Source organism: Choloepus didactylus, chromosome 7 (assembly GCF_015220235.1).
Source record: "Choloepus didactylus isolate mChoDid1 chromosome 7, mChoDid1.pri, whole genome shotgun sequence".
Lineage (NCBI taxonomy): Eukaryota > Metazoa > Chordata > Mammalia > Pilosa > Megalonychidae > Choloepus > Choloepus didactylus.
The window spans coordinates 65,061,977-65,075,773 of record NC_051313.1 but is presented as its reverse complement, the minus strand read 5'-3'; the positions used below and the strand labels follow the sequence as shown (position 1 = coordinate 65,075,773).

At 35.0% G+C, this 13,797-nt stretch overlaps 1 protein-coding gene across 5 annotated transcripts in view; it reads left to right on the top strand.

Annotated features, from left to right (window-relative positions):
* CFAP206 (cilia and flagella associated protein 206) overlaps window positions 1-13,126 on the top strand; it is a 42,922-nt gene extending 29,796 nt beyond the window's left edge. For 4 of the 5 annotated variants that reach the window (XM_037844588.1, XM_037844584.1, XM_037844585.1 and 1 more), the window contains 2 exons: window positions 9,346-9,486; window positions 12,703-13,126. In XM_037844588.1, coding sequence (XP_037700516.1) covers window positions 9,346-9,486; window positions 12,703-12,933 — 372 coding nt within the window. In that variant the 3' untranslated portion in view covers window positions 12,934-13,126. The remainder of the gene's footprint in view (window positions 1-9,345; window positions 9,487-12,702) is intronic. The other variant, XM_037844586.1, reaches the window with a different exon arrangement.
* The last annotated feature ends 671 nt before the right edge of the window (window positions 13,127-13,797 follow it).

The following is a 13,797-nucleotide window of genomic DNA, read 5'->3' as shown; positions in this document are numbered from 1 at the left end:
GAAAGGCTACATCTGAGTAACAGAAGAGGTTCTCTGGAGGTGACTCTTAGGCATAATTATATGTAGGCTTAGCCTCCCCTTTACAGCTATAAATTTCACAAGAGCAAGCCTCAAGAGCGACAGCTTGACTTATTAAGTAGGAGGTTCCTAATGTCACATAGCATTCTGACCAAGGTAAACAACCAGTGCCTCATGTTATCTTCACTTAGTTGTACAATCATCATCATCCTCATTTTAAAACAATTATCATAACCCAAAATACCCCAAAGCTCTTATCAACCATGAATTATTTAACCCTAGTATTGGTGTGGTACTAGTAAGGTATTCTCATTAAATGTAGTCCATAGTATGCAATAGATAGTTTTTTTCACATACCAACCTGTTGTTAGCTTTTTGTACCAGCATGATACCTTAGAAATCGATCATGCCAGCACTTATTTTTGTAGTGCTAATCTGTGGGATACATGCCTTCAAACAACACCTTTCAATCATGTTCACCTTCAGTGTGGCAGTGATACTTATAATCCCATTAATGACCTATCATTACCCCTGACCATTCCCATACCTGTAAGTTCAACCTCATTAACAGGTCTGTATAGATTAGGTAATCACTCCCCCTTCTCTAGCTTCTGTCTATCTCTAGGTCCCCCATGTTCTACATTATAAGACCGATTTTACATTATTCAGCGAGATGATATTAGTGATAACATAAAATATCTCTCCTTTTGTGTCTGACTTATTTCACTCAGCATTATGTCTTCAAGATTCATCCATGTTATCACATGTTTCAAGACCTCATTCCTTCTTACTGCTGCATAGTATTCCATTGTATGTATATACCACATTTTGTTCATCCACTTATCTGTCAAAGGACACTTGGATTGTTTCCATCTTTTTGCTATTGTGAATAATGCCACTATGAACATTGGTGTGCAAATGCCTGTTTGCATCACTGCTTTGAGATCTTCTGGGTATATACCCAAGTAGTGGAATTGATGAGTCATAGAGTAACTTGAAATTTAGTTTACTGAGGAACTGGCAAACTGTCTTCCACAGCGGCTGTGCCATTATACATTTCCACCAGCAGTGGATAAGAGTTCCAATTTCTCTACATCCTCTCCAGCATTTGTAGTTTCCTGTTTGTTTAATGGCAGCCAGTCTTATTGGTGTGAGATGATATCTCATTGTGATTTTCATTTGCATTTCCCTAATAGCTATTGAAGATGAACATTTTTTCATGCATTTTTTAGCCATTTGTATTTCCTCTTTGGAAAAATATATTTTCATATCTTTTGCCCATATTATAATTGGGCTCTTTGTGCTATTGTCACTGAGTTGCACGATTTCTTTATATATGTAGAATATCTGTCTTATCTGATAAAATGGTTTCCAAATATTTTCTCCCATTGAGTTGGCTGTCTGTTCACCTTTTGACGAAGTTCTTTGAGGCACAGAAGATTTTGATTTTGAGGACTTCCCCTTTATCTATTTTTGTTGTTGTTGTTGCTTGTGCTTTGGTAGCTAAGAAGCTACCTCCTATTACTAGAACTTGAAGATGTTTCCCTACATTATCTTCTAGGAGTTTATGGTACTGTCTCTTATATTGAGGTCTTTGATCCACTTTGAGTTAATTTTCTTATAGGGTGTGAGGTAGGGGTCTTCTTTCATTCTTTTGGATATCCAGTTTCCCCAGCTCCATTTGTTGAAGAGACTGTTCTGTCCCAGTTCAGTGGATTTTGGGGCCTTATCAAAAATCAGTTGACTGTAGATCTGGGGGTCTATTTTCAAGCTCTTGATTCAATTCCATGTATCTATATGTCTGTCTTTGTGCCAGTACCATACTGTTTTGACCACTTTGTCTTTATAGTAGACTTTAAAGTCAGGAAGTGGAAGTCCTCCTATTTCATTCTTCTTTTTTAGAATGTTTTGGTAATTCGAGGCCTATTTCCCTTCCAAATAAACTTGATAAATAGCTTCTCCAATTCTGCAAAGTAGACTGTTGGAATTTTGATTGGAATTATGTTGCATCTGTGGATCATTTGGGGTAGAGTGGACATCTTAGCAATGTTTAGCCTTCCTACCCATGAACAGGGAATATATTTCTACCTATTTAAGTCCTCTTTTATTTCTTTTAGTAAAGTTTTGTAATTTTCTGTGTAGAGGTCTTTTACATCCTTGGTTAAGTTTATTCCAAGGTACTTGATTTTTCTCATTGCTATTGTGAATGGAATTTTTTTCTTGAGTGCCTCTTCAGGTAGGTCATTACTATTGTAAAGGAACATTAATGTCTTTCATGCAATTATCTTGTATTCTGCCACTTTGCTGAATTTGTTTATTAGCTCAAGTAGCTTTGTTGTCAATTTCTCAGAATTTTCCAAATATAAGATCATATCATCTGCAAATAATGACAGTTTTACTTCTTCCTTCTCAATTTGGATGTCTTTTATTTCTATGTCTTGCCAAATTGCTCTGGCTCAAACTTCTAGCACAATATGGAATAATCATGGTGACAGTAGGCATCCTTGTCTTTTTCCTGATCTTAGGGGGAAGGCTTTCGGTCTCTCATTGAGTACTATGCTGGCTGTGGAATTTTCATACATGCCGTTTATCATATTGAGGACGTTTCCTTCAATTCCTACCTTTTTAAATGTTTTTATCAAAAAAGGTTGCTGAATTTTGTCAAATGCTTTTTTAGTGTCTATTGAGATGATCATTTGATTCTTCCCTTTTGATTTGTTAATGCATTGTACTACTTTGATTGATTTTCTTGTGTTGAACCACTCTTGCATGCCTGAAACAAACCCCACTTTGTCTTGGTGTATAATTCTTTAAATGTGCCTTTGTATTTTATTTGCACATATTTTATTGAGAATTTTTGCCTCTATATTCATTAGGGAGATTGGCCTTTAGTTTTCCTTTCTTGTAGTATTTTTATCTGGTTTTGGTATTAGAGTGATGTTAGCTTCATAAAAAGGGTTAGGTAATGTTCCTTTTTCTTCATTTTTTTGAAAGAGTTTGAGCAGGAATGGTGCCAGTTCTTTTTGGAAAGTTTGGTAGAATTCCCCTGTGAAGCCGTCTGGCCTTAGGCTTTTATTTGTAGGAAGATATTTGATGACTGGATCTCTTTACTTGTGATTGGTTTGTTGGGGTCTTCTATTTCTTCTTAGGTCAGTTTCTTCTAAGTTGTTCATGTGTTTCCTGGAAATTGTCCATTTCCTCTAAGCTGTTTAGTTTGTTGGTGTACAGTTGTTCATAGCATCCTCTGATGATTTTTTTTTTCTTTTAATTTCTTTGGGATCCATAATAAGCCCCCACCCCACCCCCCATTTCTGATTTTGTTTATTTGGGTCTTCTCTCTTTTTGACTTTGTCAGTCTAGCTAAGGGTTTGTCAATCTTGCTGATCTTCTCAAAGAACAAAATTTTGGTTTTACTAATTATCTCTATTTTTTGTTGTTGTTGTTCTCCATCTCATTTATTTCTGCGTTAATCTTTGTTATTTATTTTCTTCTGCTTGCTGTGTGGTTAGTTTTCTGATCATTCTCTAGCTTCTCCAGTTGTTCACGTAGATCTTTGGTTTTAGCTCTTTCTTCTTTTTTAATATATGCATTTAGAGCTATAAATTTCCCTTTCAGTACTGTCTTCACTTCATCCCACAGGTTTCGATATGTTGCGTTCTTGTTTTCATTCATCTCTAGATATTTACCGATTTGTCTTACAATTTCTTCTTTGACCCACTGATTGTTTAGGAATATGTTGTTTAATGTCCACATAATTGTGAATGTTCTGGTTCTTTGGTGGTTACTGATTTCTAGTTGTGTTCCATTAAGGTCAGAGAATGTGCTTTGAATATTTTCAGTCTTTTAAAATTTGTTGAGACTTGTTTTGTGCCCAGCATATGGTTTATCCTGGAGAACACTCCATGAGCACTAGAGAAGAATTATATATCCTGGTAACTTGGGATGTAACAATCTATATATGTCTGTTAATTCTAATTCTTTATCACATTATTTAGGTTCTCAATTTACTTATTGGTCTTCTGTCTAGGTATTCTATCTATAGAAGAGAGTGGTGTATTGAATTCTCCCATTATTGTTGTAGAAACATCCATTGCTCCCTTCAGTTTTGCCAGTGTTTGTCTCATGTACTTTGGAGCTCCTTGATTGGGTGTAAACATTTCTGATTGTTATTTCTTCTTGGTGAATTGTCCCTTTTATTAATAGATAGTGTACTTCTTTGTCTCTTATGACATATTTGCATTTAAAGTCTATTTTTTCAGATATTAATATGGCTTCCCCCTGCTATCTTTTGGCTGGAGATTGCATGTAATATTTTTTTCCATCCTTTCACTTGTTATCTCTTAGTGTCACTGGATCTAAGATGAGTGTCTTATATATGTATAGATCATTACTTTTCTGCTAGTCTGTATGTTTTAATTGGGGAGTTTAAGCCATTCACATTCAAAGTTATTATTGTGTAGGCAGTTCTTGAATCAACCATCTTATCCTTTGGTTTTTATTTGTCAGATCTATTCCCCCTCCCCCTTTTCCTTTATGTTACCCTTACTAATACTAATATTCTTCCCTTCTCCAGACCTCTCTCTCCTTTCTTTTTTTTCTCAGCTGATAGAATTCCTGTTAGTGTTTCCTGCAGGGCAGGTCTCTTGTTAACCAATTCTCTCAGCATTTGTTTGTCTGCAAAATTTTAAACTCGCCCTCACTTTTGAAGGAGAGCTTTGCTGGATACAGAATTCTTGGCTGGCAATTTTTCTCTTTCAGAATCTTAGCTATCATACCAACTGCCTTCTCACCTGCATGGTGAATCACTTCCCTCTTGCTGCTCTCAGGGTTTTCTCCTTCTCTTCAGCATTTAATAATCTGATTAGTATATGTCTCAGAGTGGGTCTATTTGGATTTATTCTATTTAGAGTTTGGCTTCTTTGATTTGCATATTTATGTCTTTTAAAAGTGTTGGGATGTTTTCCCCAATTATATCCTCAAATCCTACCCCTCTACTCTTCTCTTCTTTTTCTGGGACACCAGTGTTTCTTATATTTTTGTGTTTCATGTTGTCCCTTAGTTCCCTGAGATCCATTTCAAATTTTTTTAATTTTTTCCACCATTTGTTCTTTTGTGCTTTCACATTCAATTGTTTTGTCCTCTGGTTCACTTATTCCTTATTCTGGCTTTCAGTTCTGCTGTTATGTGTCTCTAGAATGTTTTTAGTTTGATCAACAATATCTTTTATTCATAAGATCTGCTATTTTTAATTTACTCTTTCAGATTCTTCTTTGTGCTCTTCTAGAGTCTTCTTGATGTCTTTTATGCTTTTAGCCAACCCATTAAAGTTGTTTTCAAGATTTGTATGTACCTCTTTGATTAATTGCTCCAAGTTCTGTGTCTCCTCTGGCTTTTTAATTTGGTTGTTTGGCTTGTGCATATCTTCTTGGGTCTTCATGTGCTTTGTGATTTTTTGTTGACTTTGGGCATTTGCTTATCTTGGTAAGGTTATTTTGGGAAATTCAGGATTATTTGAACATTTATGTATTTTTTTGCAGAGCCACACCTTGCTGGAGGGCCTTTCCCTGTCTTCTCAGCAGATGGTGCTCTTGAGCCACCTCTTCCCCTCAAGCTATTTCTCCTCTGTCTGTACCAGTGCACTATTTGGGGTCCAAACCAGTTGGAAATCCAATCAATGCACCAGTTCTCCATGTGCTCTGGGGACTCCTAGCCCTGGTGGCATGGGGTGGACCCTGTGCAGTTTGGCAGGGAGTCTGTTTAAGGCATAGTAGGTCTGGTGATTTCCAGGCATTAAAGGGGATCACTCTCAGGCTGTGGGACTGCATGTCTCACCCTCCAGCTCAAATATGCTCAGTCCCTGCCTGCCATGGGGGAGAGGCTCCTAGTGCTTCCATGTGACGACCTTGCTTGTCCCCACCTCTCACCCATGCACGCCATGGGCTTCTGTGGTAGAGAGTAAATGTGCCAGTTTTTCTGTGTGTGGTCAACCCAGGTCTGCTGTTTCCTGAATTCCCTCATGGGAGCTCCTGGCCACAGGGCTGAGGAGGATTATCTCTCCTTCTAATTGCTGAGATGGGTGTGTGGCAATAGAGAGCTGCTCCCTCTCCTCTGGCTCACAGCTGCCATCCCCCAGCAGCAGGCAGTCCTATGGAATAAACTCACCCTGTCCTTTCAGATGTAATTTCTCCCCTTTTTATTCTAGTCCTCACTATATATTGCATAGGTCCTTCTCTGGCTGTTTATCCCTGGAACCACTGTCCCAGGTGTTTTCTGCCTTTTCTCTAGTTTTTTTCACAGAGAAGTTTGCTGTGCATCTCCTATTCTGCCATCTTCCTGGAAGTCCCTTATATAGTTTTGATGTCAAGGTTATATACGTCTTATAAATGAGTATGGAAGTATTTCTTCTTTTTCTCTTCTCTGAAAGAATATTTGTAACATTGAAATTATTTGGTAAAAATGCCTGTAAAATTATCTGGGCTTCTTATCTGTTCTTCTTATTTATTTAGTATTTTTTTAGAAAAATTTTAACTACTGATTCAACTTCTAATTTTAATCACTGTGGGATTAAAGGAATTTTCATGTATTCTGTTTATTTTGTATCACATTTGGTAAGTTATATTTTTCTAGGAATTAATTCAAATAATCTGTTACCAATTTTATTCATAAAGATAGTTACAATATCCTTTCATAATTTGTTTAATCTCTACATTATCTTATGCCATCTTTTTAATTCCTGTTATTATCTATTTGATTTTGAATAATCTTGCCGGAAAACTATTTTATTAGTCTTTTCAAATAATCAGTTTTTGGTTTTATTGATCTCATTCCATATTTGCTTTCATTTCAGACTTCTGCTCTTACTTTTATTGTTTCCCTTCTTCCAATGGCTTTATTTTATTCTGCTATTTGTTCTCTAACTTCTTAAGTTGGATGCTTAGCTCATTAATCTTTAGCCTTTCTTTTATTTCTTACTGAAAGGCAATATGTTTCCTTTTTACTATACCACTTGAGCTGCATGTCACATACTTTTAAACAGTTATTTTCATCATTTTTCAGTTTTAAGTAATTTCTAATTCCTTTTAGGATTTCTTCTTTAATTTATGGGTTATTTAGAAGTATGTTTGTTATTTTCTCACAAAGGACATTTTCCGTTTTATAGTGCAAAATACTTCCTTTGTTATTGGTATTTAATTTTATTACATTATGATAGAATCTCATTTTTACTTGAACTTTCATGTGACTTTTTAAATGTACTTTCTTTTGTGATAAGCATGTGCATGTATTTCCTTTAAATAAAAATGTATGTAAATATATATATAAAACATTCCATGAATACATATATGTAAAGCATGTATATGCATAAATAGTTATGTGTACATATCTATTTGTATATCTATACAAATTTTTCAAGTTATAATGTGGCCCCTCAACACAAAAGGCCTCAATACTATTTCTGGCCAAAAAACTGGTATGTTTCACTTTTTAAATTACCACCAAATTCTCAAGTCAGTGGTTCTCAAATTTATTCAAGTTGAAGAGTCTTTGGAGATCATTGTTCTTTCTGAAGCACTATGAATGTTATTATTTTAAACTTAAATAATATACAGAATTTTGTGTTCAATTAGGTACTGTGTTAATACCAAGTTCTAACTTAGACCAAGTGTCAGCAGGAGCCAACAATTTCAGAAAAATTATGGGAGAAAAATTTACAACAGAGAAAATTATAATAATTAACTTTCCTGCAAATTGGAAAAATACCATTTACCATTATTTTGAATTCAGAAATCATCAATGCTTCATCTATAACACAAAATCCTTGGCCTGGCATCCAAGGCCCTCTTGTCTTTTTTTTACCCTTTTTTTTTCCCCTACCAGTTCCCCACATGACTTCTCAGGGTCTGAAATACAATGAGTTATATACTGGCCTCAAAACTGCTCTACCATTTTTGCTTACCCTAGTCTTCTACTTGCTAAAAGACAATTTTTAAGAAGAGCTAAACCTCCTGATTCTCATACAGATACAAAAATGAGCATATGTTAAAGATTATAATCTATTCATTAATCAGTGAAGGAACCAGGCAGATGTCATAACTAGTTCAAAAGAAAATCCTAAGAACAGACACATTTATAGATCAGGAATATTTAAATAAACATGCAAATGGAAGCAACACTGATTTTCCCACAAGGGGAAAGGGAAGTCTGTCAATCTCTACAGAAAGGATAGAATTTGCATATCTATGGACAAGAACTATTTTTTCTTGCTATCACTTATTTACATCTTACTGAGTTGTAAAATAGCTCAAAAACATTGAAAGGCTAGAATCAGATAACCTGAAAAGGTGTGTCATATGTAGAAAAGTGCATAGATTTCCATTAAAGCACAGTTTTCCCCTACATACCTGGTTTTGTTTTCCCATTTCTTTCTGCCTGTTTAATCTCCAGCTGTTTTTCAATGATCTTCAGTACCTATGAAAGTGGTTTTCTCATTGTATATTTCATATAGTCCTTATTGTCTTGTTACTTATTTGTCACTTACTTGTATTTTATAGTATTGTTAATGATCTTTCAGTATGTTTTTATTTCTAACTATACCTTAAGATCATTTTGAGGGCAGAAGTTATATCTTATGTTGAATGGTAGAAATTCAGTGATTATCTATTGCTTGATATGAAGAAAGAAGTTAATCTCTTCTCACTCCTCTTCCTATGACCCCTGAGTTCCTTATAGCTCTCTTACCCCCTCCAGCAACTTCCTTAGGTATAATCATATTTTGGTTTAGCCTGGATTCACTGAAAATTTAGTATTTGAATGTGGGGCTTCTGGGTATCCCAGCAGAAAATCAATATATTCTACTTAAAAACTCTGGACAATAATCTGCTATGTATGCTTAGTTTGAGTTCGAGATATATCCTAAAGAAGTCTTGATACTTTAAACAAGTATGATTTGTATCTAATATTTAATAGCTAGTTTACATTTCTATCCATTTCCGGCAAGATATTCACTTATGCTTCCAATTGTGGAAATTGACTTGGGTATTTGACTTGGGAATAAATGTTGCTAGATTATCCCCTTCCAAAATATACTTCCTACACTAAGTTCACAAAATTATGTACAAAGCCATAGTGCCCTGAAAAATAATTAAGTCTGGCTCACTAATTATGGTCTTATTTTCTCTGCTGGTATTTATAAATTTATTCTATGTTAAGAAATTCTTGTTTTTCTAATCTTTTGCCAGTTTTAACTAAATATTTTTAGTTGTTTGTAAATTATGCTTTTTGTTTTGTTTTTTTTTTACAAATACTAATAATACAACTTCATTTCTTTAGATGAAAGATGTTGACAAACATATTAAACCAATTACAAAGTGTGAAAGTAGCACACAGACGGATACACACATATTGCCACCAACAATTGAGAGATCATATGAGTGGAATGAATGGGAATTAAGAAGAAAAGCTATAAAGTTGGTTTGTAACACTATTTTCTAAAATTAGTTTTAATTTGGGGTATGTTATTACCCATAGACTTGGTAAATTAAATTATTTATATAAAATAATGGGTTCTATACAGAGTTCTTTGCTAACATAAAAATCATTTAGCATAATTTATAATTTGCCAGCTTTACATTGTAGGACTGTCTTCTAATTTTATGCATACATAGAAATACAGAAGCAGGAAACTACTCTAAAATTATACTAGCCAGTAGCTAGAACAATGATAGTTGCCGACCTTATTATATAGATGTTATAATAGTACTTAAAAGACTCCCAACTTCCTCTTCTCATTTAAGTATAACCTTCTCTACTTTGGACCTTTTTAAAAGAGCAGACTGTTACCTATATCATATCATGGATACTGTCCCCTTTTATTGTCAACATATTCTCTCAGGCACTAGACTCCTCATCCTTCTGATTCTTAGTCACCTTAATCACAGCAATAGGAGCTTACCTTTAAAGGCTATCTTTGAAACTCTCATCCCTATAACTCAGTAGACTTCCCCTCCCACTTGTCTCTTTTATAATATCACTTTAAACAGTAAGTATTTATAGTATGAATGAAATAAACTATTTTATGTTTGCGGCCTTTCCTTAGAATCTTTTATCTATCTCTTTAACTGTAATCAGGTGTGGAAATAAACAAACATGACCCACATGCAAGCAAAAAAGAGGCATTTATTCAGAGCTTTCTATAGCAGGAGAATCAGCCACTGTCATTTGCCTTTGGCAGAGATTTAATGGCAGGCAGGGGAGTAGAAAAGCTTTATAATGATAATAGGGGAAGGTTTCAGGTGTGCTTTGATTGGAGGTTGTTGGCATGGGTAGGCTGGAGGCATGTAACTAGAAGATAACCTCTTATTATGTGTTTGGTTTGTGGAACATACTTGGTCTTCTCTGGTTGGTCTTGAATTGGAAGGGGCAGGAGGTAGGGGTGTGGGTACAAAAAATTAGGAAAGTTAGCTGGCAGTCATTGACTTAGTCCTGACCATTCTGAGCTGATTGTTGCAGAGGTTGTGATTTGGCTTCCTGGACTGGTTGCTGCAGAGGTTGTGGGTCAAAGTTTTATTGTCATATATGGCCTAGTCATTGTTAGCATATTCAGCCTCTCACAGCTTTCCCCCTAACCACTTCATTTTCCTTGCCACCCATTCTGGGGGAGCTTTCAAGTCCTCTGATTTCTTGAGATGTGGAAGGAAGTATCAGCTTGCCAATGTTACCGAACGAAAGCGGGGGGTTCTCAGCCTGATTCCCTCAAATGACCAATTCTTGAGACACCAGGATTTCAATGAGAGAAAGAGTTTATTGCTAAGTGTGAAGCAGGATATCAGATGGCGTAAAAATCTGTCTCCCCAAGTCTAAGGAGTTCAGGGATTTTATGGATTCAAACAGAGGAAGGTGGAGTGGTTACTATCACCATAGCAAGTATAAACAAGGGCTGGGACAAGTTCAGTGAGTTTCAGTTATTTCAGGTATTAATTTCTGGCTATTCTACAATATGCTAGAAAGTAAAAAAAAAAAGGATCTATGTAATGATTCATTAATCATAATCATTTGTGAATTTTTAATTCTTGGTTACACTAATACATCTTCCAGGTTATTGTACCAATAGCATTCCTATCAGCCACTCTTCCCCAGTTCCTGAATCTCCTTTCCCCCATATTCTTTTCTATGTCTACTAAATTCAGTTAAATTCATTAGATATTTATTGGTGTGAGCATATGCATATACCACTACCTTGTTCTTCAGAAGCTAATATATTGTCTAGCAAATGATACTGATACACTAAAAATATTTCAATACCTCTTGGTAAGTGGTGTAATGACGTGAAATTAAAATTGACTTTGGTGACATTTTAAGTTGGTCCTAAGATACAAATTGGCAAAGGATAAAAGGGTGTGATGGCTGTATAGTATATGACAGGTAAATGTAACAGCATAGGTATGGACTGGAAATGTTAAAAGAATAGGGTCTTCAGGGGGGCTGAAATTCATACTGATTGACCCTCTCTTCCTATTCCTTAACTTCCCTTTCATTTGATTCCCACATTAGACCTAATTATCCCCCAGAATTTCGTCATGTTGAACACCACCTCCCCAAATATCACCAACACAGCCTATTGATAAGACAAAGGTGAGTTTACTATTTATAGTGGTAAGGGAAAACACTACCTCAACAGACCTTTGACAGTGCCTCAGAGAAGGAAAGGCAAGGTCAGAATTTATTGAGAATTTAAAGTTTGCTTTAAGGCAGGCATTTCAATGCTGGGGATGGGAGCTTGAACAGAATTAGGTAAAGATCATGGAAAAGCAGTCCAGGACTGATAGAAATAGCAATGTGAAAAATTTTGAAGCATGGACTCAATAGCAGGCTTACTATTGAAGAGATGATGGGTCTTTCAGAAGGTTCTGTAATGAATAATCAAGTTATTTGCCTGGGCAGTGTTCACCTGGAAGAATAAGGTTATGCTAACAAAGACAATGAAATAGTAAAGTCATAACAATGTAGAAAATAAAGTGTACAGGGGAAGTAGTATTGGTTCTCAATCAGCTGCAATATTTAAATTCTGAAATGCTTCCTCTAATTCTGGGTCTCTCTTTCACTCCTGAGTTTTTTCTTAGCCTTCACCGTGACCTCGTCAGCTCTCTGTTCTGTTTATAAGCCCCTCTTTGCTAACCAGCCTCAGTGATCTGTTTCAATCTCGTTTACTAGTAATGCATAAAGGAAGTAAGCAAAATGTAGAAGGTAAAATATAATCTAAAAAACACTTTTATTTTAAAAATCTAGGGTGAAGCCCCTTCTTAAAAAGACAGTACAAATCTTAAATATTTGTCTTTTAAAAAATAAACTAAGATGGAAAAGCCATGTTGCATGAATAATAATGAAAGAATTGGAAGATTATGGTAATAAATAATTGATTCACTGTAACTTTGAATCTGTATGTTCTTTTTTGGATCCATTTTCAACATTTCATATGTATTTTCCTACTCCTTGGTAAAGGATATTTAATTTTCCACTTTATCTAGATGTCTCTAATGTCCCTTTTTTTTGTAGAACAATCCTGTGTTGTATGCCTAATTTCTTTGTGGATTGAGAAAAAAATTAGTCTGGTATTAACTGGTACTTGATATTTTATATTATTTGTGCTTTGGAGAAATGGTAATTCCTGTGCATTCTCTTTTTACTTAGGCCAATTTGCGACAGAAAGTTACTCACTCGGTACAAACTGATCTTAGTCACATGAGACGAGAAAACTTTTCACAGGTGTATCCTTTGAAGAACGCCAGCACCCAGTCCATGAGGGAAGGCAGCACCCGAGTGCCCAGGCCCCAGATTTACATAGCTGGTCTTCGTGGGGGACACACTAAAGTCACCGAAGGGGTCAAGGTGAACTTAACTAGAGCTGTTGATGAGACCTAGTTGGAGACTGCATTTTAAAGTAGATATTATGAAGAATGGCAAATATTTAGAAGTATTTTATGGGGCTAGGGTTTTCATTTGTTGAGTGAGTGTTTATTGCAACCTCATTTATATTCACTGTCAAACTGTTACAAAAAAACTAAAAATTGTTTTTTTGGAACACATTTTTATTCTATTAAAATTGAGAGGTAAATCTGTGTCAATTCATCTTTATTTGTTAGGAAAAGTTTGGCATAATTAATACTGAAATTATTATGTCATTTGATATTAATATATTGTGAGATTATTACTGGAATAGAAGGTTATTTTAAAAATCATATTTAATGTTAAACATTAAATTTTTTATACATGGTTGATATTTTCAGCTTTGTTAGCTAATAAATGTTAACGTATATTAAATTGATATATATTAAAATCTTATAATTGGAATAATTAGAGCTTAGCGCCACATGATGTTCTTGAAATTTAGAGATTTTTACATAAAAATTTGGATATCTGGCTTTTGGAGAAAAAATCAAAATATCTGTTAACACCTGGCTAGTATTCTTGCAAGTAGTAGCAGTGCTTTTTATTTTATTAGAGAAGTTGTAGGTTTATAGTAAAAAACATTCAGAAAATGCACAGTTCCCATGTACCCCTGTTATTATTAATACTTTGCATTAGTGTGGTGCATTTGTTACAATTGATGAAAGAATATTATTATAATTGTACCATTAACTATAGTCCATGGTTTACATTAGGGGGTCACTGTTTGTGTTGTACAGTTGTGCCAGTTTGAATGTATTATGTCCCCCAAATGCCATTATCTTTGATGTAGTCTTGTGTGGGCAGACATTGTTGGTGTTGATTAGATTGTAATTCTTT